General features: G+C 40.9%; 1 protein-coding gene across 2 annotated transcripts in view; it reads right to left on the bottom strand.

The window, feature by feature from the left end:
- LOC133559720 (annexin A11-like) overlaps positions 1-14,026 on the bottom strand; it is a 45,448-nt gene that overhangs the window by 21,280 nt on the left and 10,142 nt on the right. The window contains exons 2-4 of one of the 2 annotated variants that reach the window (XM_061911761.1): positions 9,750-10,106; positions 6,994-7,076; positions 193-540 (exon numbers count right to left, since the gene is read on the bottom strand). In XM_061911761.1, coding sequence (XP_061767745.1) covers positions 193-540; positions 6,994-7,076; positions 9,750-10,104 — 786 coding nt within the window. In that variant the 5' untranslated portion in view covers positions 10,105-10,106. The remainder of the gene's footprint in view (positions 1-192; positions 541-6,993; positions 7,077-9,749; positions 10,107-14,026) is intronic. The other variant, XM_061911762.1, reaches the window with a different exon arrangement.

The raw sequence follows: 14,026 nt of genomic DNA, 5'->3' as shown, positions 1-14,026 counted from the left end.
TAATTTTCACTTTCCTAACTGCCACATAAGTGTAAAAAGAAATTAAACAGTGTATATACAGTAGAACTAAAATCAAGTTTTGACTTTTTGAGACACAATTTTAGTTACATTGTAAGACTTTTGGGCTGTTTGACTGCATGTTAAAATCATGAAGAGAAAGGTGTTTTTTTTACATAATTAGGAGGTACTTACCTTGACAGGGTTGACTGCGCCTCCGTACCCTGGCATCGATGGATTTGGCGAGGGAACTTTCGGGTACCCTGGCATAGTTGCCGGCGCTCCTCCGTAGCCGGGCATTGTGGGATTGGCGGGTGGCGCTTGAGGGTAACCGGGCATAGGCTGGCCTGGGTAGCCCATCCCCTGGCCTTGTTGCTGGGGCATGGCTCCTCCTGGCTGTGGGTACAGGCCATATGACTGTAGGTTAGGGAAAGGGGCACCGTACCCGCCTGGGTGGTAGGCAGGTGGGTACCCCCCAAGGATGTAGGGGTACATGGGTAGGTTTGAAGAAAAACACCCTATGCCGTGGCACATCTGGTTGGCCTGTAATTTGGAAAGATTGGCATTCCATAATAATGTGCGCAGGTTACTTCAATGCAAGGCAATGAGATTTGGAAGACATTTAAATGTATTGTGATGCAGAAACACTAAGTTTGTCACTAAGCATTTAAACAAAGTAGGGCTGGACGATTCATAACATTTTTATTTCGATTATGAAAATACAATAATCGGGGGGCAGAAAAAAAAAGACTGATGGGCAGCGAAACATGCATGCAAATTCCGGAGCTTGTGATGATGAAAAAAGAGCGAGAAAAGAGCAGGTCGACGAGAAGTTTGGGATGTCACCATTGTTGTTAGTATGCCTAATCGATAAGGATGGCCAATAAATGATTTAAAATGTAATATCGGAAATTTTCGGTATCAGTTTCAAAATTATCGGTATCGGTTTCAAAAAGTAAAATTTATGAATTTTTAAAACGCTCTGTATGTCAGGCTTGTCCCTGACAGTTTGGCCATGTTTTAGTTTTTCCTCTGCGTTTGTCTTTGTTTCCTGTCAGCGCTCTTATTTTGTCAGGTTTCTTGTTTGTCTCCCCAGCTGTGGCTGATTGGCACCTGGCCACACCTGGTGTCAATCAGCCATATACTATTTAAAGCTGCCTTCCCCTCCAGTCAGTGCTGGATTATTTTCACCACTACCTGTCAATGTCATTAAGACTTATCGTTAGGGATGCACAGATTAATCGGTCGAATATGGCAAAAAAAGCCACATTCGGCCTTCGGTGGAATGAGTTAAGAAGAAGGCCGAATAGTGGCGTGTGAAGCAATTTTTTGACGCGGTAACGCAATCAACCAACGTGCAGTGACGCGGTGACGTTGGGATATGTTGTGTACCTGTATAAGTGTATGAGGTTACAAGTACACACTTATTGAGATTTAGTGGGACCTCTGTTTACATTATTAGCCTGTTGTGTAGGCTACCTGTATAAGTGTATGAGGTTACAAGCATACACTTAATTGCGATTTACTTGAGCCTTCTGTTTACATTATTAGCATATCTACTGTGGCTAAACAAACTTTTGCTAAAAGGACAATAATTCATTTGTTGTGGGTTTATCCACTTTAATGCACTTTATTTTTTTTGGAATGTATGTTTTGTTCGAAGGCCTAATATAAATGAAAAACTTTGTGCTTTTTTTGAAAAGCAAAGGCTACTGGAATATTAAAAAAATGTCAATATTCAATAAAAAATTACTTTATTTGAAAAACATGTCTAAATATTTATTCCAGGCTATTTATGCAATATAAAAAAAATTGTGAAAAACTGTATTCATTATTCGGTATTCGGCCTTCGGCCAAGCGTTTAAGTTTTATTCGGCTTCGGCCACAAATTTTCATTTCGGTGCATCCCTACTTAGCGTTGTAGCTGTGTCTACTTCTGTTCACTCTGCTCATGTCATAATTCATTCGTGTCATAGTAAGTGTTTGGGTTTCTAGTCCACTGTTAGCCTTTGTGCTAGTTTTTGTTCATAGCCAAGTTTGTTTTCTACCTTGTATGCGCCTTTTGTTTGTACCCTTTTGTTTGTTCTTGTTTTAGTGTTAAATTAAATCGTGTTTTCCCGCACAGTGCCTGCCGCCATCTCTGCATCTTGGGGTTCATCACAAACTCTATGTGACACTGTATACTTAAACCTTTTGATAGGTTTTTCAGCGCCATGTGTAATGTTCTATATTTTAAATGGAACATCCATCCATTTTCTACCGCTCATTTCCTTTTTTGGGGGTCGCGGGGGGCGCTGGCGCCTATCTCAGCTACAATCTGGCGGAAGGCGGGGTACACCCTGGACAAGTCGCCACCTCATCACAGGGCCAACACAGATAGACAGACAACATTCACACACTAGGGTCAATTTAGTGTTGCCAATCAACCTATCCCCAGGTGCATGTCTTTGGAGGTGGGAGGAAGCCGGAGTACCCGGAGGGAACCCACGCATTCACGGGGAGAACATGCAAACTCCACACAGAAAGATCCCGAGCCTGGATTTGAACCCAGGACTGCAGGACCTTCGTATTGTGAGGCAGACGCACTAACCCCTCTGCCACGGTGAAGCCTCAATGGAACATATACTGTAAAATGTTGGCGTTGTCTACTTGAGTCATATTGCCGCCATAATGCAGTATCTTATGTTTGACTGCCATCTACTGGTCACACTTATCATTACACCATGTACCAAACAATATAGCTTCGAGGTCGATAACGAAAACCGGAATTATTATCTACATAAGGCGCACTGTGACGTTTTGAGGGGGGAAAAATAATTTTAAGTGCTCCTTATAGTCCAGAAAACACAGTACCGTATTTTTCGGAGCATAAGTCGTTCCGGAGTATACGTCGCACCGGCCGAAAAAGCATAATAAAGAAGTAAAAAAACATATATACGTCGCACTAGAGCAGGGGTGCCCATTACGTCGATCGCGATCGACTGGTCGATCTCGGAGGGTGTGTCAGTCGATCTCAAGCCAGGCATTAAAAAATAGACATAAAAATGAGCAATCATCAATCGTACCAAGACTTCACTTTCGTCAGTTGTTTGACATTCTCGGCACCCGAGGATCTTGTGAGATGACGCTGGCTGCTGCGAGCTCATATTTAAGAAAAAAATCACTAACAGGGCGGACGCAGAGAAACACATTTTATTTCTAGAGACTCCGTACCTACTGTCAAAACTCTAAAGACCGACTGCACAGTTCCTGTCTTCACCATAAAAGACCTGTTTCATCCTGCCTGTGCTAACAAAATAAGAGTCTCAGAAAGCTAGCGTGCACAAGCTAGCAAGCTACGGAGTTTGATGCCAATGTATTTCTCCCCCGCCCTCAGCGACCGCTTTCTCACTTGCTTGCCCACCCGCACACTCACTGACGTCACTCACCTGCTGCCAGACATTAAAGGGCCACACACATATGCTACTCTCATAACAAAGTGTTTAAAAACGAGTATGCAAGTTGGACAAATGAGATGCCAAATCCAACCACTTTCATGTGGTATTGGACAGAAAGGAGGACTTTTTTTTCCTCCATTTGAAAATGTGGGCGTTATCATCATTACTGTCTGATTCCAATCAATGCAAGTCATCAGAATCAGGTAATACACCAACTTATATTCTTGTCTTCGTGAAAGAAAGGAATCTATGTGTGTTAAACATGCTTGTATTATCATTAAACACCATTAACTTGTTAACAAAAATGTCTCTTTCATAAATAAATATAAATTATAAATAGGAATGAGGTAGATCTCCTCGACTTGGTCAATTGAAAAGTAGCTCGCCTGCAGAAAAAGTGTGAGCGCCCCTGCACTAGAGTATAAGTCGCATTTTTAACGTATTATTTTCGGGTCTCCCCATGTCTAGCATTAAAAGATTACAGTTGGTACAAAATGCGGCTGCTAGACTTTTGACAAGAACAAGAAAGTTTGATCATATTACGCCTGTACTGTATATACCTTTATATACATATATACATACATATATACCTATACTGTATATACCTTTATATACATATATACATACATATATACCTATACTGTATATACCTTTATATACATATATACATACATATATACCTATACTGTATATACCTTTATATACATATATACATACATATATACCTATACTGTATATACCTTTATATACATATATACATACATATATACCTATACTGGCTCACCTGCACTGGCTTCCTGTGCACTTAAGATGTGACTTTAAGGTTTTACTACTTACGTATAAAATACTACACGGTCTAGCTCCAGCCTATCTTGCCGATTGTATTGTACCATATGTCCCGGCAAGAAATCTGCGTTCAAAAGACTCCGGCTTATTAGTGATTCCTAGAGCCCAAAAAAAGTCTGCGGGCTATAGAGCGTTTTCCGTTCGGGCTCCAGTACTCTGGAATGCCCTCCCGGTAACAGTTCGAGATGCTACCTCAGTAGAAGCATTTAAGTCTCACCTTAAAACTCATCTGTATACTCTAGCCTTTAAATAGACCTCCTTTTTAGACCAGTTGATCTGCCGCTTCTTTTCTTTCTCCTATGTCCCCCCCTCCCTTGTGGAGGGGGTCCGGTCCGATGACCATGGATGAAGTACTGGCTGTCCAGAGTCGAGACCCAGGATGGACCGCTCGTCGGAACCCAGGATGGACCGCTCGCCTGTGTATCAGTTGGGGACATCTCTACGCTGCTGATCCGCCTCCGCTTGAGATGGTTTCCTGTGGACGGGACTCTCGCTGCTGTCTTGGATCCGCTTGAACTGAACTCTCGCAGCTGTGTTGGAGCCACTATGGATTGAACTTTCACAGTATCATGTTAGACCCGCTCGACATCCATTGCTTTCGGTCCCCTAGAGGGGGGGGGTTGCCCACATCTGAGGTCCTCTCCAAGGTTTCTCATAGTCAGCATTGTCACTGGCGTCCCACTGGATGTGAATTCTCCCTGCCCACTGGGTGTGAGTTTTCCTTGCCCTTTTGTGGGTTCTTCCGAGGATGTTGTAGTCGTAATGATTTGTGCAGTCCTTTGAGACATTTGTGATTTGGGGCTATATAAATAAACATTGATTGATTGGTTGATTTTTGGGGGAAATTTATTTGATAAAACCCAACACCAAGAATAGACATTTGAAAGGCAATTTAAAATAAGTAAAGAATAGTGAACAACAGGCTGAATAAGTGTACGTTATAAGAGGCATAAATAACCAACTGAGAAGGTGCCTGCTATGTTAACCTAAAATATTATGGTAAGTCATTCAAATAACTATAACATATAGAACATTCTATACCTTTACTAAACAATCTGTCACTCCTAATCCATAAATCCCAGGAAATCTTCTTCCTCAATGTCGCTTCTAAACAACTTTGCCAACTTTAAATGTATGCGCCGCTTCCTCTTGTCGTTTTCTGCTGCATATTTCACTACGTCCAGCTTGTAATCTGCAGTACATGATTTCTTTTTCGGTCCAATTTTTGTTCAGCCCTTCTCAGTTTTTATAAGTTACCGCCAACGTTGAAATGATCCATTTTAATAGCTACGGCAGTAGCATATAGCAGTTAGCATTCCATGACCCACAATGCACTTCTGCCACGGCCTTCCCCCGCCAAATTCTTATTGGTTGACGTGTGTGTGACGATCGCTGACATTTGCTTTGTCTCTTCCGCGAATGAGATAAATAATATTATTTGATATTTTACGGCAGGGGTAGGGAACCTATGGCTCTTTTGATGACTGCATCTGGCTCTCGGATAAATCTGAGCTGACATTGCTTGACACGATAAGTAATGACTAATCACAGTGTTAAAAATAACGTTCACAATATTATACATTCTCATGCTTTTTTATGTTCAAAAAGTTCTGTCAATGGTAAGAAGTTATTCATTTATTATCGGTTAGCGTGGGGCTTGCCCTCCTGAGGGTTCTTCAGACCACCAAGCACCGACATGAGAGCCTGTTTCAGGGTTACAACATTGTTTTATTTTTCAATAAGTCTCTCAGTTGCTTTCCAGCAATTGTATTTTTCTCTTTCGTTCTCGCTCTGGCTCCAGCCCCAACCTGGTAACTCCTCCTCGCTGCTGCTTATAACAGAGTGACAGGTGATTACATAACAAGGCCCAGGTGGGCCATCTGCGCACCTGTTGCTGATTTTGAGGCTGGTCCTGGCACACCCCGCTTTGCTGCAGGCCTGCAGGCCACGCCCCCTCCACAGTTAGCTTTAGAATAACAATATTATTACAAAGAATAAGAGACCTATTATACTCTAGAAATATTGGTCTTACTTAAAAATGCACGCGTTTAGTTGTGTTCAGTGTTAAAAAAAAATATCATATGGCTCTTACGGAAATACATTTTAAAACATTTGGCTCCTTGGCTCTCTCAGCCTAAAAGGTTCCCGGCCCCTGTTTTACGGTAATGTGGTAATAATTTCACAAATAAGTCGCTCCGGAGTATATGTCGCACCCCCGGCCAAACTATGAAAAAAACTGCGACTTACAGTCCGAAAAATAGGGTAATCGTGATTATAATATCAATCAAAATAATGGCGATTGTTATTTTTGCCATAATCGTCCAGCCCGACAACAAAGTGAGGCCATGCTATGCAATGAAGACGGAAATCTGACAATAAAGCAAACATGATAAAGGGTCAGAAAGGGGAAAGGACTGCGAGTTGCACAAGATGGACAAGCATTAGAGGTATGACAGATAATGGCTTGTATGATGTTTCTCTTTTCATCATGCAAGAAAAAGCTAGAAAGATAAGCCGATTTTTTTTTTTTTTTTCAAAAAGCAACACATTGGATGGAGGCAGACTTACCATCAAGTGTAAGGGTGAAATATTCCAGTAATGGCTGTGAAATTCATTCTAACTGCAATAATCTCATCATGTACAATTGCAGATGTCAAATAAAACTTTCAGACTGAGCAGGAACATTGTTTTGACTTTTATAAAGTGTACCTACCATGCCAGCGTTGTATCCAGGGTTGGTGAGGTTGTTCAAACCGATGGAGGGATATCCGCCAGTAGGCCCACCCCCCCAGCTGCCTGCAACACAAGAACACCTAATTGTTTCTCACAATAATGGTATTAGGGATGCACCGATTAATCGGTAACCGAATATATTCGGCCGAATATGGCAAAAAAAGCCACATTCGGCCTTCGGTGGAATGAGTTAAAAAGAAGGCCGAATAGTGGCGTGTGACGCAATTTTTGACGCAGTGACGCAATCAACCAACGTGCAGTGACGTTGGGATATGTTGTGTACCTGTATAAGTGTATGAGGTTACAAGCACACACTTATTGAGATTTAGTGGGGCCTCTGTTTACATTATTAGCCTGTTGTGTAGGCTACCTGTATAAGTGTATGAGGTTACAAGCACACACTTAATTGAGATTTACTTGAGCCTTCTGTTTACATTATTAGCATATCTACTGTGGCTAAGCAGACTTTTGCCAAAAGTCTGCTAAAATAATTCATTTGTTGTGGGTTTATCCACTTTAATGCACTTTGTTTTTTTTTGGAATGCATGTTTTGTTTGAAGGCCTAATATAAATGAAAAACTTTGTGCTTTTTTTGAAAAGCAAAGGCTACTGGAATATTAAAAAAATGTCAAAATTACTTTATTTGAAAAACATGTCTAAATATTTATTCTAGGTTATTTATGCAATATTAAAAACATTGTGAAAAACTGCATCATTATTCGGTATTCGGCCTTCGGCCAAGCGTTTAAATTTTATTCGGCTTCGGCCACAAATTTTCATTTCGGTGCATCCCTAAATGGTATTGATTGATTGAAACTTTTAGTTTATTGCACAGTACAGTACATATTCCGTACAATTGACCACTAAATGGTAACACCCGAATAAGTTTTTCAACTTGTTTAAGTCGGGTTCCACGTTAATCAATTCATGGTAAGGATTTTATTTGCTACGAAATAACTTTGGAGCATTTTGGGCAATGAACGGAGAAATGACTGGAACTTTCCAACTAGCTAACAAGTAGGCGAAAAAAGTAAAGGACCCAGAATAGGAGCTCTGTGTGAGTGGGTGTGAACGTCAAAAACTCGCATGGCAGTGGCAGTTGTGACCCCAAGATGACGGGTCTTTATTCCTCTAAACTAGTGCAGCTAGGAAGTGCACAGGAAAGACACAAGGAAAGCTTTGCAGCATGGAGGTACAGCGCAATGACAAGTGTACAAACTAAATACACTACACCAGGGGTGTCAAACTCAAATACAGAGTGGGCCAAAATTAAAAACTGAACAAAGCCGCGGGCCAAAGTCGAAGAAATTAACCTTTTAATAGGGACCCAAACAAGTTTTGCATTGAACATTGAACAAGCAAGGCTTATATACACTAACTTTATAGTGACATGCAAAATCGAGATTCAAATAATAATAATAATATTAAATAAAAAAAATCAATGGCATATCAAATAAAATTTAAATACAAATTTAATGCCTCTTTTCTATTTGCAGCCTTCTGAGGTAAATATCAAAATATATTGTAGCGTCCCGTAAGAGTTAATGCTGCAAGGGGTTCTGGGTATTTGTTCTGTCGTGTTTATGTTATGTTACGGTGCAGATGTTCTCCCGAAATGTGTTTGTCATTCTTGTTTGGTGTGAGTTCACAGTGTGGCGCATATTTGTAACAGTGTTAAAGTTGTTTATACGGCCACCCTCAGTGTGACCTGTATGGCAGTTGACCAAGTATGCATTGCATTCACTTATGTGTGTGTAATAGCCGTATATATTATGCGAGTGGGCCTGCACGCTGTTTGTATGGAGGAAATTCGGACTTGACGAGAATGCTGAGGAAGTGCCTTTAAGGCACGCCCTCAATATTGTTGTCCGGGTGGAAATCGGAAGAATGCTTGCCCCAGGAGATTTTCGGGAGGGGCAATGACCTTCAGGAAGATTGGCAAGTGTGAGAAATTGCGGCGTTACTGCGGCATTGCTGCTGTGTAATAACGGCGGGCCAGCTGTAATGTTAATTTGATATTGCCTCAAGGGCAAAATTTGGCCCGCGGGCCAGAGTTTGACACCCATGCACTAAACAGAATTCCATCCATCATTTCCTACCGCTTATTCCCTTTTTGGGGTCGCTGGCGCCTATCTCAGCTACAATCGGGCGGAAGGTGGGGTTAACCCTGGACAAGTCGCCACCTCATCGCACACACATTCACACTCACATTCACACACTAGGACCAATTTATTGTTGCCAATCAACATGTCTTTGGAAGTGGGAGGAAGCCGGAGTACCCGGAGGGAACCCACGCATTCACGGGGAGAACAGGCAAACTCCACACAGAAAGATCCCGAGCCTGGATTTGAACCCAGGACTGCAGGGCCTTCGTATTGTGAGGCAGACGCACTAACCCCTCTTCCACCGTGAAGCCCACTACACAGAATTCAACCTTCCAAAAGAAGAAGACTGATTAGCAACCCTAAACGGGTGTGCCCCAGCTTGCCAATCAGCGACAGGTGAGGGAGACAAAAGTAGTGGAGTCAAACAGGAAGTGGACCCAAACTAAGGGCGCTGGAAGGGAACTATACACAGAAATAGGGAGACACAAAATGAATCAGACCTGCATAACAGGCCATGACAGTGAAAAAGCCCTGCACTGGAGGATTGTTTTGTGTGGGTAGGGGGTGACTGTGTGTTCTACATTTAAAAGAGCTTTTAGTGCGTACAAAAATGGTGTCTAATCTGCCTTACCTGCTGGAGGTGCAGCTGGGTATCCTCCAGCTTGAGGTGGGAAGCCGCCTGCCTGGGGTGGGTAGCCTCCAGCCTGAGGTGGGTAGCCTCCTGCCTGGGGTGGGTAGCCTCCAGCCTGGGGTGGGTAGCCTCCAGCCTGGGGTGGGTAGCCTCCAGCCTGGGGTTGGTAGCCTCCGGCCTGAGGTGGGTATCCTCCCGCCTGAGGCGGGTAGGCGCCAGGTTGAGGAGGGTAGCCGCCTCCTGACTGCGGCGGGTAGCCTCCTGCTTGGGGAGGGTACGCTCCAGCCTGGGGTGGGTAAGCACCAGGTTGTGGCGGGTAACCGCCGGCCTGAGGAGGGTATCCAGGGTAGCTCATGGCTTTGAAAAGAAAACAGAATATTAGGTTAGGTCAGGGGTAGGGAACCTGTGGCTCCTTTGATGACTGCATCTGGCTCTCAGATAAATCTTAGCTGGCATTGCTTAACACGATAAGTCAGTGTTTTTCAACCTTTTCTGAGCCAAAGCAGATTTTTTTCATTGAAAAAATTTTAAGGCACACCACCAACAGAAAACATTAAAAAATGAAACTCGTAGCCGATACTGACAATACAAAGTTGTTCTCGCAATTGTCGGCAATGCATTCAACCATAACGAAGCATGCATCACTATAACTCTTGTCTCAATGTACGTGTACTGTCACCACCTGTCTCATCACGCTGTAACTTATTCTGAGTTTTTGGTACGTTTCCTGTGTTTCCTGCGCTCCTATTTTGGTGGCTTTTCCTCTTTTGTTGGTATTTTCCTGTAGCAGTTTCATGTTTTCCTTTAATGATATTCCCCGCACCTGCTTTGTTTTCGCAAGCAAGACTATTTAAGTTGATCGGACACACTCCTTCTTTGTGGGGACGTTGTTGATTGTCATGCCATGTACGGATGTACTTTGTGGACGCCGCATTCTGTTTTTGTTCATTTTACAGTCAGTTCAGTTTTAGTTTAGTTTTGCTCCAATGCCTTTTCTTACCGGTACTTTTTCGGTTGAAGTGTTGGATACCTTTTTACCTACACACTGCATCCCGCCTATTCTGATCCCGACAAACCATGTTTCCGACATCTACAAAGCAATTAGCTACCTGCTGCCACCTACTGATATCGAAGAGTATTACACGGTTACTCTGCCGAGCTCTAGACAGTACAGACACTCAACAACGGCACATTTGCGGATTATAATTACTGGTTTGCCCAAAAAATATTTTTAACCCAATTAGGTGAAATTACATAATCGCCCACGGGCACCGGACTGTATCTCACGGCACACTAGTGGGTTGAAAAACACAGCAATAACTAGTGAATAATTCCCCTGGTAATCACGGTGTTAAAAATAAGGTTCAAAATATAACATATGCTCATTCATTTCATTCCATCCATCCGTTTCCTACCGCACCGGTTCAAGAAATTGCATTAATGGTAAGAAGTGTGTTATTTATTATTGGTTAGCTTCAGAATAACAATGTTATTAAAAAGAAAAATATACTTATTACACTCTTAAAATGTTAGTCTTACTTAAAAATGCACACATTTAGTTGTATTCAGTGTTAAAAAATATTATATGGCTCTCACGGAAATACATTTTATAATATTTGGCTTTAATGGCTCTCTCAGCCAAAAAGGTTCCCGACCCCTGGGTTAGGTTATGAGTGTTTTATTGTTGTGGTTAACTTATTTTCAAACTTGTTCAACTGATTAGTATTTTAAAACGTTACCTTTCAAAAAAGGCTTTATCATAGGGCTGGGGGATATGGCCTTTTAATAATATCTCAATATTTTTAGGCCATGTCACGATTACACGATATATATCTCGATATTTTGTCTTAGCCTTGAATGAACACTTGATACATATAATCACAGCAGTATGATGATTCTATGTGTCTACATTCAAACATTCTTCTTCATACTGCTTTAATATATGCTACTTTTAAACTTTCATGCAGAGAGGGAAATCACAACTAAGTCAATTGACTAAAACCGTATTTATTAAACAGTTATTTATGCAGTGGCACAAACTTTCATGTAAATTCCAAAACAGAAAGTGCAAGATTGTCAGAGACGTTTTAAAACAAGCTATGAGTGCACTTTTGTGCATGATGTCACTAAGACGACATGGCAAAACAACACTAAATTAAAGTGAACATTTCGTACAGAACGCCACTACAATAGTTTAAAACAAAAAAAGTGCACTTTTGTGCATGATGTCACACAAGATATTTCAATAACTGCCAAATAAAAATGAGCTGCATAATCAAATACTGTATGCCCTTCACTATGTGGTAGGTTACTGCGGACGTTATCTCCTTCTGTTGTTGACTATTTTTTTTTATATGGTGTTGATGTAGAAATGGTCGCTTGGGCATTTTGTTGAGCGTGATGTTGACATGCGGAGTTTCAAGCACTCTTCATTCTCTGGCGGGTGACTTTTCATATGATGCTACAATGCTACAATTTGCAGTGCTGCTACTTTTTGTAGCAACGCTTTTGCCGCATACTTAACGTATACTCGAGTATCATGACATAGTAACAGATTTCACAGGGACAAACTCGCGATATATTGACTATGTCAATATATCGCCCAGCCCTACTTTATCATAACATTTTGATTATTTTCTTTTTACTTTTTTTCCACAGCTAGCAAAAAAGTTCAACTGTACTGAGGAAACCCCACATCTGCAGTCCCCTCCAAGGTTTCTCATTACGCCCAATGGGTTGAGTTTTTTTCTTGCCCTGACGTGGGATCTGAGGAAGTCGTTTGTGCAGCCCTTTGAGACAATTGTGATTAAGAGCTATATAAATAAACTTTGATTGATTGACTTCAATTGTACCACCTCCACAGCTGTTAAAATACCTAATATTAGGTCTATAAAATACAATTTTAACACCACAGGTATTAGTAATCATAAAACAAGAAAAACGAGACAGAAAAGTCAAGAAGTACTGTGTCTGTCCTCAATAGGCACAAAGCAAAAATGTTTCTTTACGTTATCCATGTGCAATCCGAACAGTACAGAAATCAATGTTTATATTTTATTTCAGGCAAACAGTAAGTGGGCCACTAAAAAAAACCTTGTGTGATCCAGGTTCTCTAAACAGAACACTTTTGGAAGACTGGACCCTATGTTTTGAAAAACCTGTGTAAAATACTAAAGTTTTTATTTGATCATTGTTTACTTTTAAATCAGATTAGATAAAGACTTAAGCTATGGACTCACTGTGTTTTGCATCTTCTTTCTTTTTAAGCAAATTAAAATAGTATTCAGTGTCAGCAGGTTGATAGATGTTGACAGTTGAGGATAAAAATTCAGCTTTTTTAGCTGTTAAAAGACCCCAAAGCCATGCATCTACTTTAAATAGTTCAAGGACAGCTCTATGTATACTTTGGCTATGATTATTTTTTGTGCATTTTAGTCACTGAATTTGGAAGAGAAGGGTTTAAAAACAAATAATTTCTTCGTACATTCCTAAATGCCATGGACAGCATTCTAAAGAAACAAATTAAGATCGTAACAATATTTAAGGCAGCACATCACTATGCTGATGGCATGATCAAATAAATGCATATTATTAGGGATGGGTGTTGTTGACTTTTTAAACCGATATTTAGGCCTTTTGCTCAATGATAAATTGACCTACATTATTTAAAATAAAATGACAACTAAGTAATATATTTGAAAATAATATATAATTTATTTATGTTGGCGCAGGTATGAAACCAGGTTTCGATAAGCAATCCTAGTCAGGGTGATGGCTTGTAGGATGTTTTCCCTATATTTGCCCGTTTGGTCTGCTTCGGAAACTAAAATAATCACATGGTTTGTTGTAAAATGGGACAAAGTACCAGACAAAGAGGGACATTTCGTCCTATTTCAACATGTTCGGTTACGAGCAAGGAAAACATGAGCAACAGAATGTCCATCCATGCCTAATGTGAGGGCTTTTTGGAGAATTGCTACATAGGTAAATGTGAATCATATGTTCCTATGGACTACTTGTTCCGTGAAATGACTTCATTAGACTAATAGTACAGTCTTCTCTCTGTTTTGCACTTGCTGCAGAAACACACATTCCTATATCCGTACATACAATAAGCTACTCAGAGTACACTCCTCACATCTTAGTAGACATTTATTGTACATTCTCTCACGGGTGATGTCCAAACTTGTTCCACTAAAAGTTAAAAGCATGCGAAGGCCATTTTGATGTTTCATTTTCAAAACAGATATAATAATATTTTTAAAAAATTAACCTTT

The sequence above is a fragment of the Nerophis ophidion genome, linkage group LG09 (assembly GCF_033978795.1).
Source record: "Nerophis ophidion isolate RoL-2023_Sa linkage group LG09, RoL_Noph_v1.0, whole genome shotgun sequence".
NCBI classification, from domain to species: Eukaryota; Metazoa; Chordata; class Actinopteri; order Syngnathiformes; family Syngnathidae; genus Nerophis; species Nerophis ophidion.
Note: the sequence above shows the minus strand (reverse complement) of the source record. Positions and strands in the feature narration are given on the sequence as shown.